Source organism: Muntiacus reevesi, chromosome 3 (genome assembly GCF_963930625.1).
Source record: "Muntiacus reevesi chromosome 3, mMunRee1.1, whole genome shotgun sequence".
Lineage (NCBI taxonomy): Eukaryota > Metazoa > Chordata > Mammalia > Artiodactyla > Cervidae > Muntiacus > Muntiacus reevesi.
Genome location: NC_089251.1, coordinates 172,954,074 through 172,966,592, shown reverse-complemented (window position 1 = coordinate 172,966,592; position 12,519 = coordinate 172,954,074). Strand labels below are relative to the sequence as shown.

General features: G+C 48.0%; 1 protein-coding gene across 2 annotated transcripts in view; it reads right to left on the bottom strand.

The window, feature by feature from the left end:
- ZC3H12D (zinc finger CCCH-type containing 12D) overlaps positions 1–12,519 on the bottom strand; it is a 35,060-nt gene that overhangs the window by 9,328 nt on the left and 13,213 nt on the right. For both annotated transcript variants that reach the window (XM_065931168.1, XM_065931167.1), the window contains exon 3: positions 2,623–2,762. In XM_065931168.1, the coding sequence (XP_065787240.1) occupies positions 2,623–2,762 (140 nt within the window). The remainder of the gene's footprint in view (positions 1–2,622; positions 2,763–12,519) is intronic.

Below are 12,519 nucleotides of genomic sequence, written 5' to 3'. Positions count from 1 at the left end.
CTGTAAGTCAATTATACTTCAATTTAAATTTATAATTAATTTGTTAAATGCCATGTGTGTAGCACTCCCTTTGAGAAACAGCACACTTCGTGCTTTCAAGTCCCCACTGCAGCTCGAAGTTTACTCTCCCTCCACTCCCTTTAAGATAACCCAATTTTTAGAACTTTGTCTTTATAATTCCCTTGCTTTTACTTTTTAGGATGCATACATATGTACCCTTCAAAAGGATTATTTCCAACGTGATTATGAACCTCCAGACTTTACACGAATGAACTCATCGTGCATATATCCTATGCAACTTGTTTCTTCGTTGAACACTGTTTGGGGGAGGTCTGGCCACGTCAGGGTTATCAGTTTTGCACAGACGTCTCCCTGTACAGGAGACAAGGATTTCTCCAGGGTCTGTCTTAAGAAGTGATATTGCTGAGTTGTAGGGAAAGCTGCCTTACGAGACAATGCTGAATCATTTTCCAAAGTAGTTATATCAAGTTACTACTCAACACAGCATCTAAGACGAACTTGCCGGCACTTGACATTTGCAGGTTTTTAAGTTTTTCTCAATCTATATATAGATTGGGCATATATACATATAGATAGATAGATAGATAGGGTATAAAGTAGCCTCTTGTGGTTTTATTTTGCATTTCTCTGGTTACTAATACAACTGAACATCTCTTCATATGTTTATTGGCCATTTGTGTTTTCCATCAAAGGCTTATTCATGCCTCAGCACATATTTCTATCTGGCCTTTCAGTCTTACTAGCTTGGAGAAGTTCCCTGTAGATTCTGGACTGTAATCCTTCTTCAGGGATATGTGATGTGTGGCCTTTCCCAGTCTGAGGCTTGTCTTTTCATGCTCTTGTTTTTGTGGTATCCACTAATGAGCAGAAGTTTTTATTTTAATGTAGGCAAATTTATGACTCTTTCCCATCTCCTGACACTTCTTGTGGCTTGTTTAAAAATTCTTCCCTACCCCAAAGTGAATTCCCTACTCTTTACCCATTCTGTGTTGCATAATATATATTGCACAATACTGCACAACTGTTGAAAAACACCATCCTCCACATTCAGACCATAAAGAGTAATCTGGTTTGAGTGGTCCATGATGAACACAAGTGTTCATTCCCTGGCTTCTCAAAACCTCATTGAAAGAGCAGTGAAAAAATATAGAAGGGGGAAGAGATCCATAATCACATTAAAAATCACATTAAAAAAACAGCAGCAAAACCACATTTTGATAAATTTAGGAAGACAGAAAGCAGGTAGGATCATACTGATCCTACATTAAAGAGGGAGCCATAACCCCCGAAGGTGTAGAGAAGCTGAAGCAGAGGTGGAGCCCGTTCTCTGCAAAGCCCCGCTTTCCAGTAGAGGTGGAGAGTGGGGAGAAGTCAGATGATTAACTGAAGGGTTACTATGGGGCAGCCGCATCCACCCTTTCCTATAAGGGAAGTGAAGATGTAACTACAAAGGAGGAGGCCTTTGACCGCCTACAGTAAAACATCACCCCTGTGGCAGAGCCACTTTCAGTTCCAACAGCTGCCTCTTGCCTGTTGAACGCAGGGTGCGATGAAGCAAACCCTGCTGGTCAACATAGTCAAAGGTCAGCCTTGACTTTTGGGGAAAGATCCAAACGCCAGGAGAGAAAGTCCATGGAAATTGCACAGGTGTATATTTAACCAGTCTGGTTCTTTATTCACAAGTAAACACTAACAAGCAAAGGATCACCAGACTTTGGGGAAGAAGATTTAAGAGCACAGAGAGAAAAAGAGAAGGGAACAAGAGAATCAGAGAAAAGAAATATGATTCATGGACCTTCAGAGAACTTTTTCAAAGCCTGTATCATTATAGAAATATTCAAGAGGACACAATAAAACAAGAAAAGCATTTTATTTAAAATAGAATCAGAAAGAGAAGAAGCAATTGGTAAACACTGATAGAACTGAAAACAAAACCAAAAACCTTCAGTTAAAAGACTGGAAGAAAAACTCAATGAAACCTCCCAGGATCACTAGAGGTCAGTCATACCATCACTAACGTGGCTGAAACAACACCAATAATATCTCAGGATGGGACCTCTTCTTATAAGAAAGCCAGACAAACGAATCAAAAAAAAAAAAAAAAAAAAAAAAGACCTGTTTATTTAAATGACTTATTCTGTTCTTCGTAGCTTAAAATATTCCTAGCTGATGTAAGAATTAAAAATAAAGAATTCCCTGGATCTCAACTTCCTTTTTTTTTTTTAAATGAAGAGATTGGACTAGATATTCAGTGGACCAAATGGATGTCTCTTTCATTTCCTACACTCTATTAGGGGTGGGAAGCAGACAGACTTTTTCTGCAGAGTGTTGAAATTTATAAAATAGCTATTTTTGAAACTTAATCTTTCACACTATAAGAGTAAATTCACCCAATCACCTGTTCAACAACTATTGATTGGGCACCTACGGCATGCCAGATAATACACTAGATGCTAGGGCTCTGGTTGTGCTTTCATAGAGTTTAGAGTTCAGCGAGAAAGACATCATCAAACAGACGATAAGCAGACAACTGCAACTGTGAGGAGCGCCGCAGAGGAAAGGTGTGCAGTGCGTCTTGAGAGCGCAGCCGCCCCAGCATACCTCTAATCGGGGAGTCAGGCCTCGGTGGCTCTTTCCTCCAGGAGGGGACAAAAACCTTGATGCAGCTGTGTCCTCTGTCCCTAAACCAGTCCACAGCCAGCTGGATTCCCCGGCAAGAGAAGACTTCTTTATTCCCATGGCTACAATGAGAAAACAAAGGGATCTGTAGAGAAGCAGATGGGGTTCCTCAAGAGTGATTTTTCCTGGGAATAGCCTGGATCCTAGTCTCATCATCAAAGGGAATCAGGCAAATCTGCATTTTGAAAATAGGCCATTCTTAACACAAAATATATCCCTTAATCGGAACCAATTAGCTTGTGATAACATGTAGGGGGTCTCGGGCTCCTTGGGGAGTACATTCATTCCAAGGATGAAAAGACAAGCTCCTCTTATTAACTGAAGCTTATAAGGATCAAGAGAGGGTTGTCAACGTGATAGTGGGCTTCCCAAGTCCAAGTAACAAGGTCACATGCCCCACAAATTCCACTGAAATCATCGATGGAGGCAGGAAGGAGAGAGCGGTGTGAGAGGATGCTCAGAACCAGGCAGGGGCTTGTTACTGAAGGTCTATCTTGCTCATAAGAGGAATAAGAAGCCATAGATGGATTTTAAGACTAGGGGTACATGTGGTGTGTGGTGGCTCGGAGATAAGAATCCGCCTGCTAATACAGGAGACAAGGGTTCAATTCCTGGGTTGGGAAGATCACCTGGAGAAGGAAATGGCAACCCACTCCAGTATTCTTGCCTGGAGAATCCCATGGACAGAGAACCTGGTAGGCTATAGTTCATGTGGTCACAAAGAGTTGGACACAATTTAGTGACTGAGCAACTGAGCAGGCATGTTTATGTGATGTGAGCTGATCTGATATCTGTTTCAGAGCTCCACCTGGCAGCAGAGAGGACAATAAGTTGGAAGGAGCAAGAATGGAAGGTGGACAGCAGTTAAGAAGCTGTTGCAGTGGCTATCAAAGCAGAACCTGATGGTGACCTGGACCCAGCTGGTGGTAATGAAGAGGAGTGAACTTGAGAGACAGATACTCAGGAAGTAATATCTCCAGATGCAGTGATCAGTTGGATACAGGGATGCTAGCGAAAAAGACACTGAGGAGCTTTTAGATCTCCAGCTTATATAAGGGGATGGAGGGCCCTGAGACAGACCCTGGTCTGGAGGAAGACAGGATTTAGAGAAAAAGATCCTGAGTTTGGTTTTGGACACATGTTGAGATGGGAAGAGCCTTGGTGACCTCTAAGTGGAAATATTAAATAAACAGCCAGGGTTCAGAAGAGAGGTCTGAGTGATAAAACGTGTGAGTCATCTGTTTAAGTACTGGTTGGAGCCACCACGTGGAGAGAATTGCCTGATCGCCTGGACAGGGAGTGAGTGGCCGGGGAACTGGGCGTGGAGGAGCTCCGGAGCTCAGCAGCTGGTCGCAAGCAGAGGAGGACAATCACACAAGAGACAAGAGGCATCATTCAGAAAAGTTCAGTGGTTAAGACTCCACGCTTCCAATGCAGGGGACCCAGGTTCAGTCCCTGATCCAGATAAATTAAAAATTTAAATTAAATTTTAAATTTAATTAAAATTAAATTAAAAATTTTAAAGAAAAATTAAAAATTAAATGTAAAGAAAAGAAAGGAAGGGGGGTAAAACCAAAGAGACTGCACTGTGGGAACCTCGAGAAAGAAGCAGTCAAATGCTGCTCTGAGAAGCCAGAGCATCCCTTAAAACATCCCTCAGACTCAGTCAGTAGAGGTCAGCAGTGTTTTGCTGGAGAGGAAGACAAGGGCATGGATTTGAGATACTGAGAATGCATGCTCAATGGAACTCAGCCATGGATGGGCCACAGACCAGCTTAAGACTAGATCAACCACCCTCTGCTTACAACTTCTACCCTATCGCAATCCCTCAGGCCTTCATCCTGCCATGCGCTTCCCTCCACTCCCACTGCAAGGCCTTTGTACCAACTATTTTCTCCCCCCTTAACCCAGTCTATTCCTCCTTCTCCTTTAGATCTCAGCTTCATTGCCACTTCCTTATGAAAAGCAACTCCAGCAGATTCCCCTGTTATGAGTCCTCACAGCAAGGACACATCCTGGTCCTTCCTGCACTTACCACCCACGGGATGAATCGTGCACATCCACCCACGGGATGAATCGCACCCTGCCCCTTTCTAGATCACGGGCTTCCCAGGCGGCACTAGTGATAAAGAACCCACTTGCCAAGGCAAGAGACATAAGAGACTCTGGTTTCATCCCTGAGTCGGGAAGGTCCCCTGGAGGAGGGCGTGGCAACCCACTCCAGTATCTTTGTCTGGAGAATGCCATGGACAGAGGAATTCCATGGAATCCTACAGTCCAATAGGGTCACAGAGTTGGACACAACTGAAGCGATTTAGCATGCATGCATGCATTTCCAGATCACAGGTTCCTGTTGCTGCCCATCAAATTCCCAGCACCTAACACAGCGGTGCCTGATCATTGATAAGGGTTCAGTAAGAACGTGTCGAAGGAATGAATGACTGAGAAGAAACAGGTCTTGTGAGCAGCTGGAGGAGAAGCAGTCCAGAAGGGCTGGCTGGAAGGACCCTGATGTAGGAAAGGTGTGCGTGTCCAGGGACCAAAAAGAGGACAGTGTGGCTGGAGCGTGTGGAGTGAGTGAAGGGGAGGTGGGGAGGCGGGAGGGGGCGCGGCTGGGTGCTCAGAGAGCCAGGGTCCCCACGACTCTTGCACCCTTTCCGCATCTAAGCAAGGCCAGCACATCAGATCCTCATATCTGTGCTTTCACTGGTGTGTGGCTCCTTCTGCTGTTTCTTCAGAGGGGGTTAGGAGGGGTCAGGGTTTGTCAAGAGAAAAGGGGAGTCTGGAAACGCTCATCACTAGTGTTGGAAGCCAGGCTTTGTGGAGATTCAAGAGGACTCTACACCCCAGGAACGTATCAGGGATCAGGCCTCAACCCCTAGGTCCATAGGGTCTTCCAGCTTAGGGCAATAGCCCTTTGGCCGTTGAGGCTAGACTGTGAGGCTTCTGCAAACAGTAAGCAGAAAAATATCAATGGGGCCATCCGTGGAAAAAAAGGAAGAGGAAGTGGAAAGCTAGTCCCTTCCGCCCCAGCAGAAATTGAAAAAAGAAAGGAGATGGAGGAAGAATGTGGAGGCCATTCACAGGGTCCTTACCTCACAACTCCCAGGCCTACCCCCACCCACTGAGCCATGAGGGGCTGAAGAGGCTGGAAAGACGGGGACAGGTGTGAACAAGAGGCTGAAGGCTTGTCTCTTGGCACGGCCTGCGCAAGTCACAAGCCTCTCAGAGAAATCCTGGTTTCAGCGGATGCAGCATCCCCCAGGACTGCAGGGCCATCGTGAAGAAAAGTGGCATCTAGGTGAGCCCGAGGCAACACCCCTGGATTCCCTGCTTCCCCTGGAGGCTGGTGTGTGGCCTGGGAGTGGACGAACAGGGGGGATCCCAGGAGGCACCAGCAGTGTAAAAAGAAAAAAAACCAACCTGCCACTGCAGGAGACATAAGAGTCACTGGTTTGATTCCCAGGTCGGGAAGATCCCCTGGAGGGGGGCATGGCAAACACTCCAGTATTCTTGCCTGGAGATGCCCATGGACAGAGGAGCCTGGCGGGCTACAGTCCATGGGGTCGCAAAGAGTCGGACACGACTGAAGTGGATTAGCACCACACATGCACAGGGGGACAGTACTAAAGCCAGCATGGCTCCCCCAAAGGCCAAACAGGACCCACGTCCCTCTGCTGACCATTCCGGAAGCCTGGCCAGCCCAGTCACTCTGCAGCAGAGTCCAGTGAGGGTCCCAGGCCCTTCTCCCAGCCAGCACCAGGTCTCAGAAGCTTCCAGCTGCCATTTAGGAGAGGAGCGGGAGAAGGGAGAGGAAGCACGAAGCTGGAGTCGTCCAGAAGACAGAAGAGGCTGAGCCACCACACATGGGCAAGTGTGAAGCTTGCTCCCTCCTGGTTCCTAAACAGTGGTGAAGAGATTTCATGTATCGCAGGAAATAAATTCTACGTTCTAAGCAGCTGCAGCAGTGGTGTGAACATTTGATGACACCCACACTCCCACCTTGCCCCCAGCACAGGTATCTCTTGGCTACAGCAAAGTCTGTGCATGCGTGCTTGGTCGCTTCAGTCGCGTCTGACTCTGCAACCCCACAGACTATAGCTCATCAGATTCCTCTGTCCATGGGATTCTCCAGGCAAGAATACTGGAGTGAGTTGCCGTGCCCTCCTACAGGGAATCTTCCCAACCCAGGGATCGAACCCATGTCTCTTGCGTCTTCTTCACTGCAGGCAGGTTCTTTACCACTGAGTCAGTGGGGAAGCCCTGCAGCAATGTCTACCCTCAGTCATTTCTCAGGAAAACAAATCGCTGCCACAATTCTTTAAAATTTGTTTCTATGGCATGCCATGTGGGATGGGGGATCTTAGTTCCCTGACTAAGGATGGAAACTGTGCATTTGGGAGCGTGGAGCCTTAACCACCCAACTGCCAGAGAAGTCCCTGCAGTTTTTCCTTGGTTGCTGTCTTTCCTGTGACTACGTCTATGTATCTGTTCAACTGTTCAAACGCCAGCTTTCCATCCCTGATGCCTTCGATGGGTGTGTGATTTGGGGCAGGGACTGGGGCAAAGGGAACCCAGCGCCTGTGAGGGGATAAAGATGAGAGGTGTGACCAGTTCCAGTGACTCTGGACGGGACCTCAGCCTGCAGTGACCCCGGCTGGAGGCAGGTGGAGGGGAGGGGGTTGGAGGTTCAGGAGTTCAGGAAGAGAAGAGCTAAGGAATGGAGCCACAACAGCTTCACACAGCAAAAACTGGCCCCACAGCTTCTCGGACACAAGACTCCAACCAAGAATCTCTGAAGATCAGGTTAAGTACCACCTAGGCCAGCTAGGCCAAGGCAAGGATGGAGGAGGTACTTTTTTGTCCATCAGTGCAACCAGGACCTTCCCCATCTCCCTAAGAAGCGCCTTCTCTTCCAGCTGGAATTCCAGGCTCAGGGAGGTCAGGCACTGGCCCTCTCTGGAATGGAGGATTTTCATTCAGGATTCATTCATTCATTCATTCATTCCCGTTCTTGCACAGACCCTACCCCAAATTCAAAAGCCTTCTGGCCTCTTGAAATGTGAAGATTATCTATTGTTCAGTCCTTACTATGTGGGTTTTTTTTTTTTCCCCTAAACCAACCCCATCATGGCTGCCCTAGATCTGGCCACAGAACACCCTGGGCAATGGAAGGATTGATGCCACAACAGGGATGACCTGCTCGCCACGTGGGAGCAGTAGAGCTCTGGTAATAAAGCTCAGCGGTCACCCTGGTAGCCCAGGCCCTGCATTCAGAGGGAGGGACGTAAGCCAGAGGCACCCTCCCCTGTGCATCTCCTCCGCTCACTCAGCATCCAGCCACGAGCAAGCATCTCCATCAATGGGGCGCTGTGCTTGGGGGCCTGGGGAGCAGTGAAAGAACGGACCTGCCCCCAGCCTCTCAGAGCTCATTTCTAACAGAGTCTGCGTACCTGGCCACTTTGCACATGCGCCTGATTCAACCACTGCAAGGAACCCTTGAGGACGTGACGGTGGCCCCATTTCACCCTTGAGGAAACTAAAGCAAAGCCGTGTGCCCAGCTCACTGATCCTGCAGCTGACCTCACAGCCTGATCTGTTGGGCTGCAAACTCTTCCCCCCACCCCGTCTCCATTTTTTTTCCCCTTTACTCCTGCCCCTCTCCAATCTCCACCCCTGGGATCCAGACAGCAGCTCCTTCAGCACAAAAACTACCAGCTGGTAAAATGCTCAAGCTGAGGGCAGGATCCTAGTGCTTATTAACAGTCAGCGAGAACCAGTTCATCAGGCAGCAAGCTGAGCAGCGGGCCCTGGGAAAGGCGAGAGGAGTGGTGGGTTTTGAATAAAGGGAGGTGGTGAGGGAAGTGGGTTGGTGCTGCCTGTGTGACAAATGTGCCGGAGGCACCCACCCATCAGCGTGCAGCCATCTACAGTAACTGACAATCCAACTGAACACTTCTGTATCATTAACTGTTGCCCAAAAAAATCTCTGCAGAAATTAGCAGCTCACAAGACAGTCCTGTGAAGAGCGAGCCGGTGGTTTTGGGGTGGGACGAAAGGAAAAGTTAAGCAGTGATTCCTTTGTGGTGTGAGATAAAGGTGGAACACTGATTGAATCGTGTTTCTTATTTGGGGTTAAACTGCAAATGCTCTGAAGCTGGAGATTATAGCCATTTCACCAAGAAATCTCTCCCCAGCTCAGATCCAGGTGGGTGACTTCTGAGAGAGAGTGCTCCCTTATCTCATAATAGGAGAAATGGGTGCAGACTTAGAACCCAAGGTCAGCCTGGTCAGAGTCCACTCAGAGGCTGAAAACCAGGTCGGACCCCCTGCCCAGGAGTGTGCTCCCCACCACCCCATCGGTAGCCCTTGGTGAAAACTTTCATTGCCGATCTGAGCCCTATCATCACTGAAGATTCGTTTCTCCACCGTATGCCAGAGCCTGTTCAGGTTTTTAAGAGTTTAAAAAGGTCAACAACAACAAGTTAAATGAAAAATCCTGTACAGCCCAAGGCAAGGACACATTCAGATGAAACCCTTGTCAAGGCCAGTAAAAGGATGGGAAATTACCAGGTGGTTTTCCCCCAAGTTGATAGCCCTCAGATGGCTCCTTTCTGTATTTGCCTACAGAGCGTTCACCACTTGTACTTGTGAGCGCATGTGTGGGTATTTGTGAGTTTGCCAGGCAAGAAAAATGCTGACAAGAGTTGGCAGTGAGAATTAACACTCTTCCTGAACATCACGGTGCAGCTGGTCACAGGCTTTCAATGGTCACGTTTTTTTTAATGGCATCTTTTTAAAACCTGCTGGGCCTTTTCCCAAAGGCCAAGCGTACAACGACTCCAGGGCTCAGCTCACATCTCCCTGTCTCCTATACATACACACATGTGCACACACCCAGGTACACCCCCCTGAAGGTGTAGAGATTGTGCCTGGAAACCAGTCTTTGTGCTTCTGGCCAGGCAGAGCCACCATGAGATGCACCTTGACCTTCTGTGGGCTTCCAACAGGCTAGGAGCCCCAGGAGGAGCGTGCTGGCCCCTGGGGAAGGAGTGAGACACAGCACCTCCTGCCTGGATTAGGCTTGTCTGGGCCTCATCACACCTGGGGAGAGCTCAGTGGAACACGGGCAGGCTCTGGTCCCAGGGTAGTCTGCCCTAGGACCAAAGATAGTACAGAATTTGCGGCCCAAATATAGCCGATGCTGGAGGAAATGGGAAGACCACTGAATCCTGAGCCTGGCACTTACTTCTCTGTGACCTTGGACATGTTACTTACTCTCTCTGAACCTCTGCTGAAGAAGAGAACTTCCTTTATAAGAAAAAGCCTTTATTTCTTTCATGCACGCATAAAATAATCACCTGAATCCTAGAATGTCAGAAATGAAAAGCTACTTGAGACCATTATTACTCAGCGCAGCCACTTAATTGTAATAAACAGGACTCAGAAATGTCAGATGACTCACGAGGAGGTCACACAGTGGGTAAGATGAGAAACTGGAGCTATACCAGCCGTTATGTACCATACCACTCACCACATGTGGCTATTCACCCTTCAAGTGAATTCAAGAGAGATAAAATTGGAAGTGCAGCTCCTCTGCCACACCAGCCACATTTCCAGCGTGAGGTCACCCCGTGAAGCAAGTGGCCACCACAATGTACAGTGCAGGTACAGAACATTCCACTTTCACAGGGATCTCTATTGGGCAGTCCTAGGCTAGAGGTCTTCCCAGGTGATGCTAGAGGTAAAGAATCTGCCTGCTAATATAGGAGATGCAGAAGACACAGGTTTGATCTGTGGGTCATGAAAATCCCCTGGAGTAGGAAGTGGCAATGCATTTCCATATTCTTGCCCTGGAAAATTCCATGAACAGAGGAACTAGGGGGGTTACAGTCAGTGGAGCTGCAAAGAGTCGGACACGACTGAGCACACACACACACACACACAGAGGTTAGAGGCCAGAACTCAGGTCTTCAGACTCTAAGCCCCATGTTCTGCTGCCTGCTTCTCACCTCCCTGGTTTCCTACGTGAAATACAAGGGATTTGGCAAAACGGCGCTTAGTTGCTCAGTCGTGTCCAACTTTTTGCAACTCCATGGACTGTAGCCTGCCAGGCACCTCTCTCCATGAGATTCTCCTGGCAAGAATCCAGGAGTGGGTTGCCATGCCCTCCTCTAGGGGATCTTCCCAACCCAGAGATCGAACCCAGGTCTCCCACTTTGCAGGCAGATTCTTTACCATCTGAGCCACCAGGGAACCCAAACTAGGCAAAACTAGGGGCAAGCATAAGGTCTGGCTTCCCAGGTCGCCATCTTATGCCTGCACCCCTGCAACTTATGGATAGAATTCTCACTGAAGTTGACCTACCACTTAGGAAATGATAAACGAAATGAATGTTCCCACTTTTGAGAGCCAAACAGACTCCTTTTGTTTTTACAGTGGGGAGACAGAAGACTCTTGGAATTGGGTGGTATGGTCCTATTGAAATGCCTTGAACAGAGCTGTGTGCTCAGAGCAAATACGTTCCCACTTCTTTTAAAAAGCATTTGGTCAGTGACCCTCGCTGCCACTCTTCAGAGAGCAGCCACCCCAGGCTGGGTTCAGCCACGACAGATAGCCTTGGGCTACACATTCTGAAGACCTGGGGAGAGGGGCCCATGGAAACTTCTACAGTGGTGGCACGGTCAGAGCACAAGGATGGAGCCAGGGTCTGATGGAGTCAGTGTTGACCTTGGCCAAGCCCATCTAGGTCTTTCCTGTGCTTCTTCTCTGAACCTAAATGTCCAGAGGCAAGGACAGATGACCCCCCTCTCACGTTCTCTGAGCTAATGGAGAGGCTTAGCACCTCCCATAAAGCATGACACTGTTCATTCTACATCCATGGTTCTCTATGTTTTGGGGATCACAGACCCTCTAAGTATCTCCTGGAAGCTGCGGATCTTCCCCCCAGGAAACCACAGATATGTATACTGATTTCACATTGTGTACATCATTTCAAGCCATTGCTACTCTGGAAGATGGAAGGGGCTGCATGCCAAGGAATGCAGATGGCCTCCAGAAACCAAAACAGGCAAGAAAACACATCATCCCCTAGAGCTCCCAGAAGGAAACACAGCTCCGCCAATACCTTGATTTCAGCCCAGGGAGGCTCAGGCCAGACTTCAGACCTCCAGAACTACAAGACAATACACTAGTGTTGTTTAAGTCACTACATTTGTGTGGTAATTTATTATAGCGGCAATAGAAACTAATACAGATTTTGATCTTTAAGGAAACACAACTTCCAAAAGAAAATGAGAAGGAAAAACAACAACTGTGTCTGAAAAGTGAGGTTGGGGCTTTCCTGATGGCTCAGTGGTAAAGAATCTGCCTGCCAATGCAGAAATCATGAGTTTGACCCTGGTGCAGGAAGATGCCACATGCCACGGAGCAGCTAAGCCTGTGTGCCATGACTATTGAGCCTGTGCTTTAGAGCCTGGAAATCCCAACTACTGAGCCCACGAGCCCTAGAGCCCTTGCTCCCCAACACGACAAGCCACCACAGTGAGAGTCCTCGTGCTGCAACTAAAAGTCCTCTCGCTGCAACCAGAGAAAAGCCTGCATAGCAACGAAGACCTAGTGCAGTCAAAAATAAATCAATTAGAAATTTTTTGAAAAGTGAAGGTAAACTTTAAAAATAAAGTAGCCCTGAGCTAATGTTTAAAGAAAAGAAAAAATGAGGCTATTCGTGAGCAAAGGCAGACTTCAGAGGACAGATCCCAGACAACAAGTCTGCAACAGGCACCCTAGAGGATGCTACTGCCAGCAGAAGACATGCCT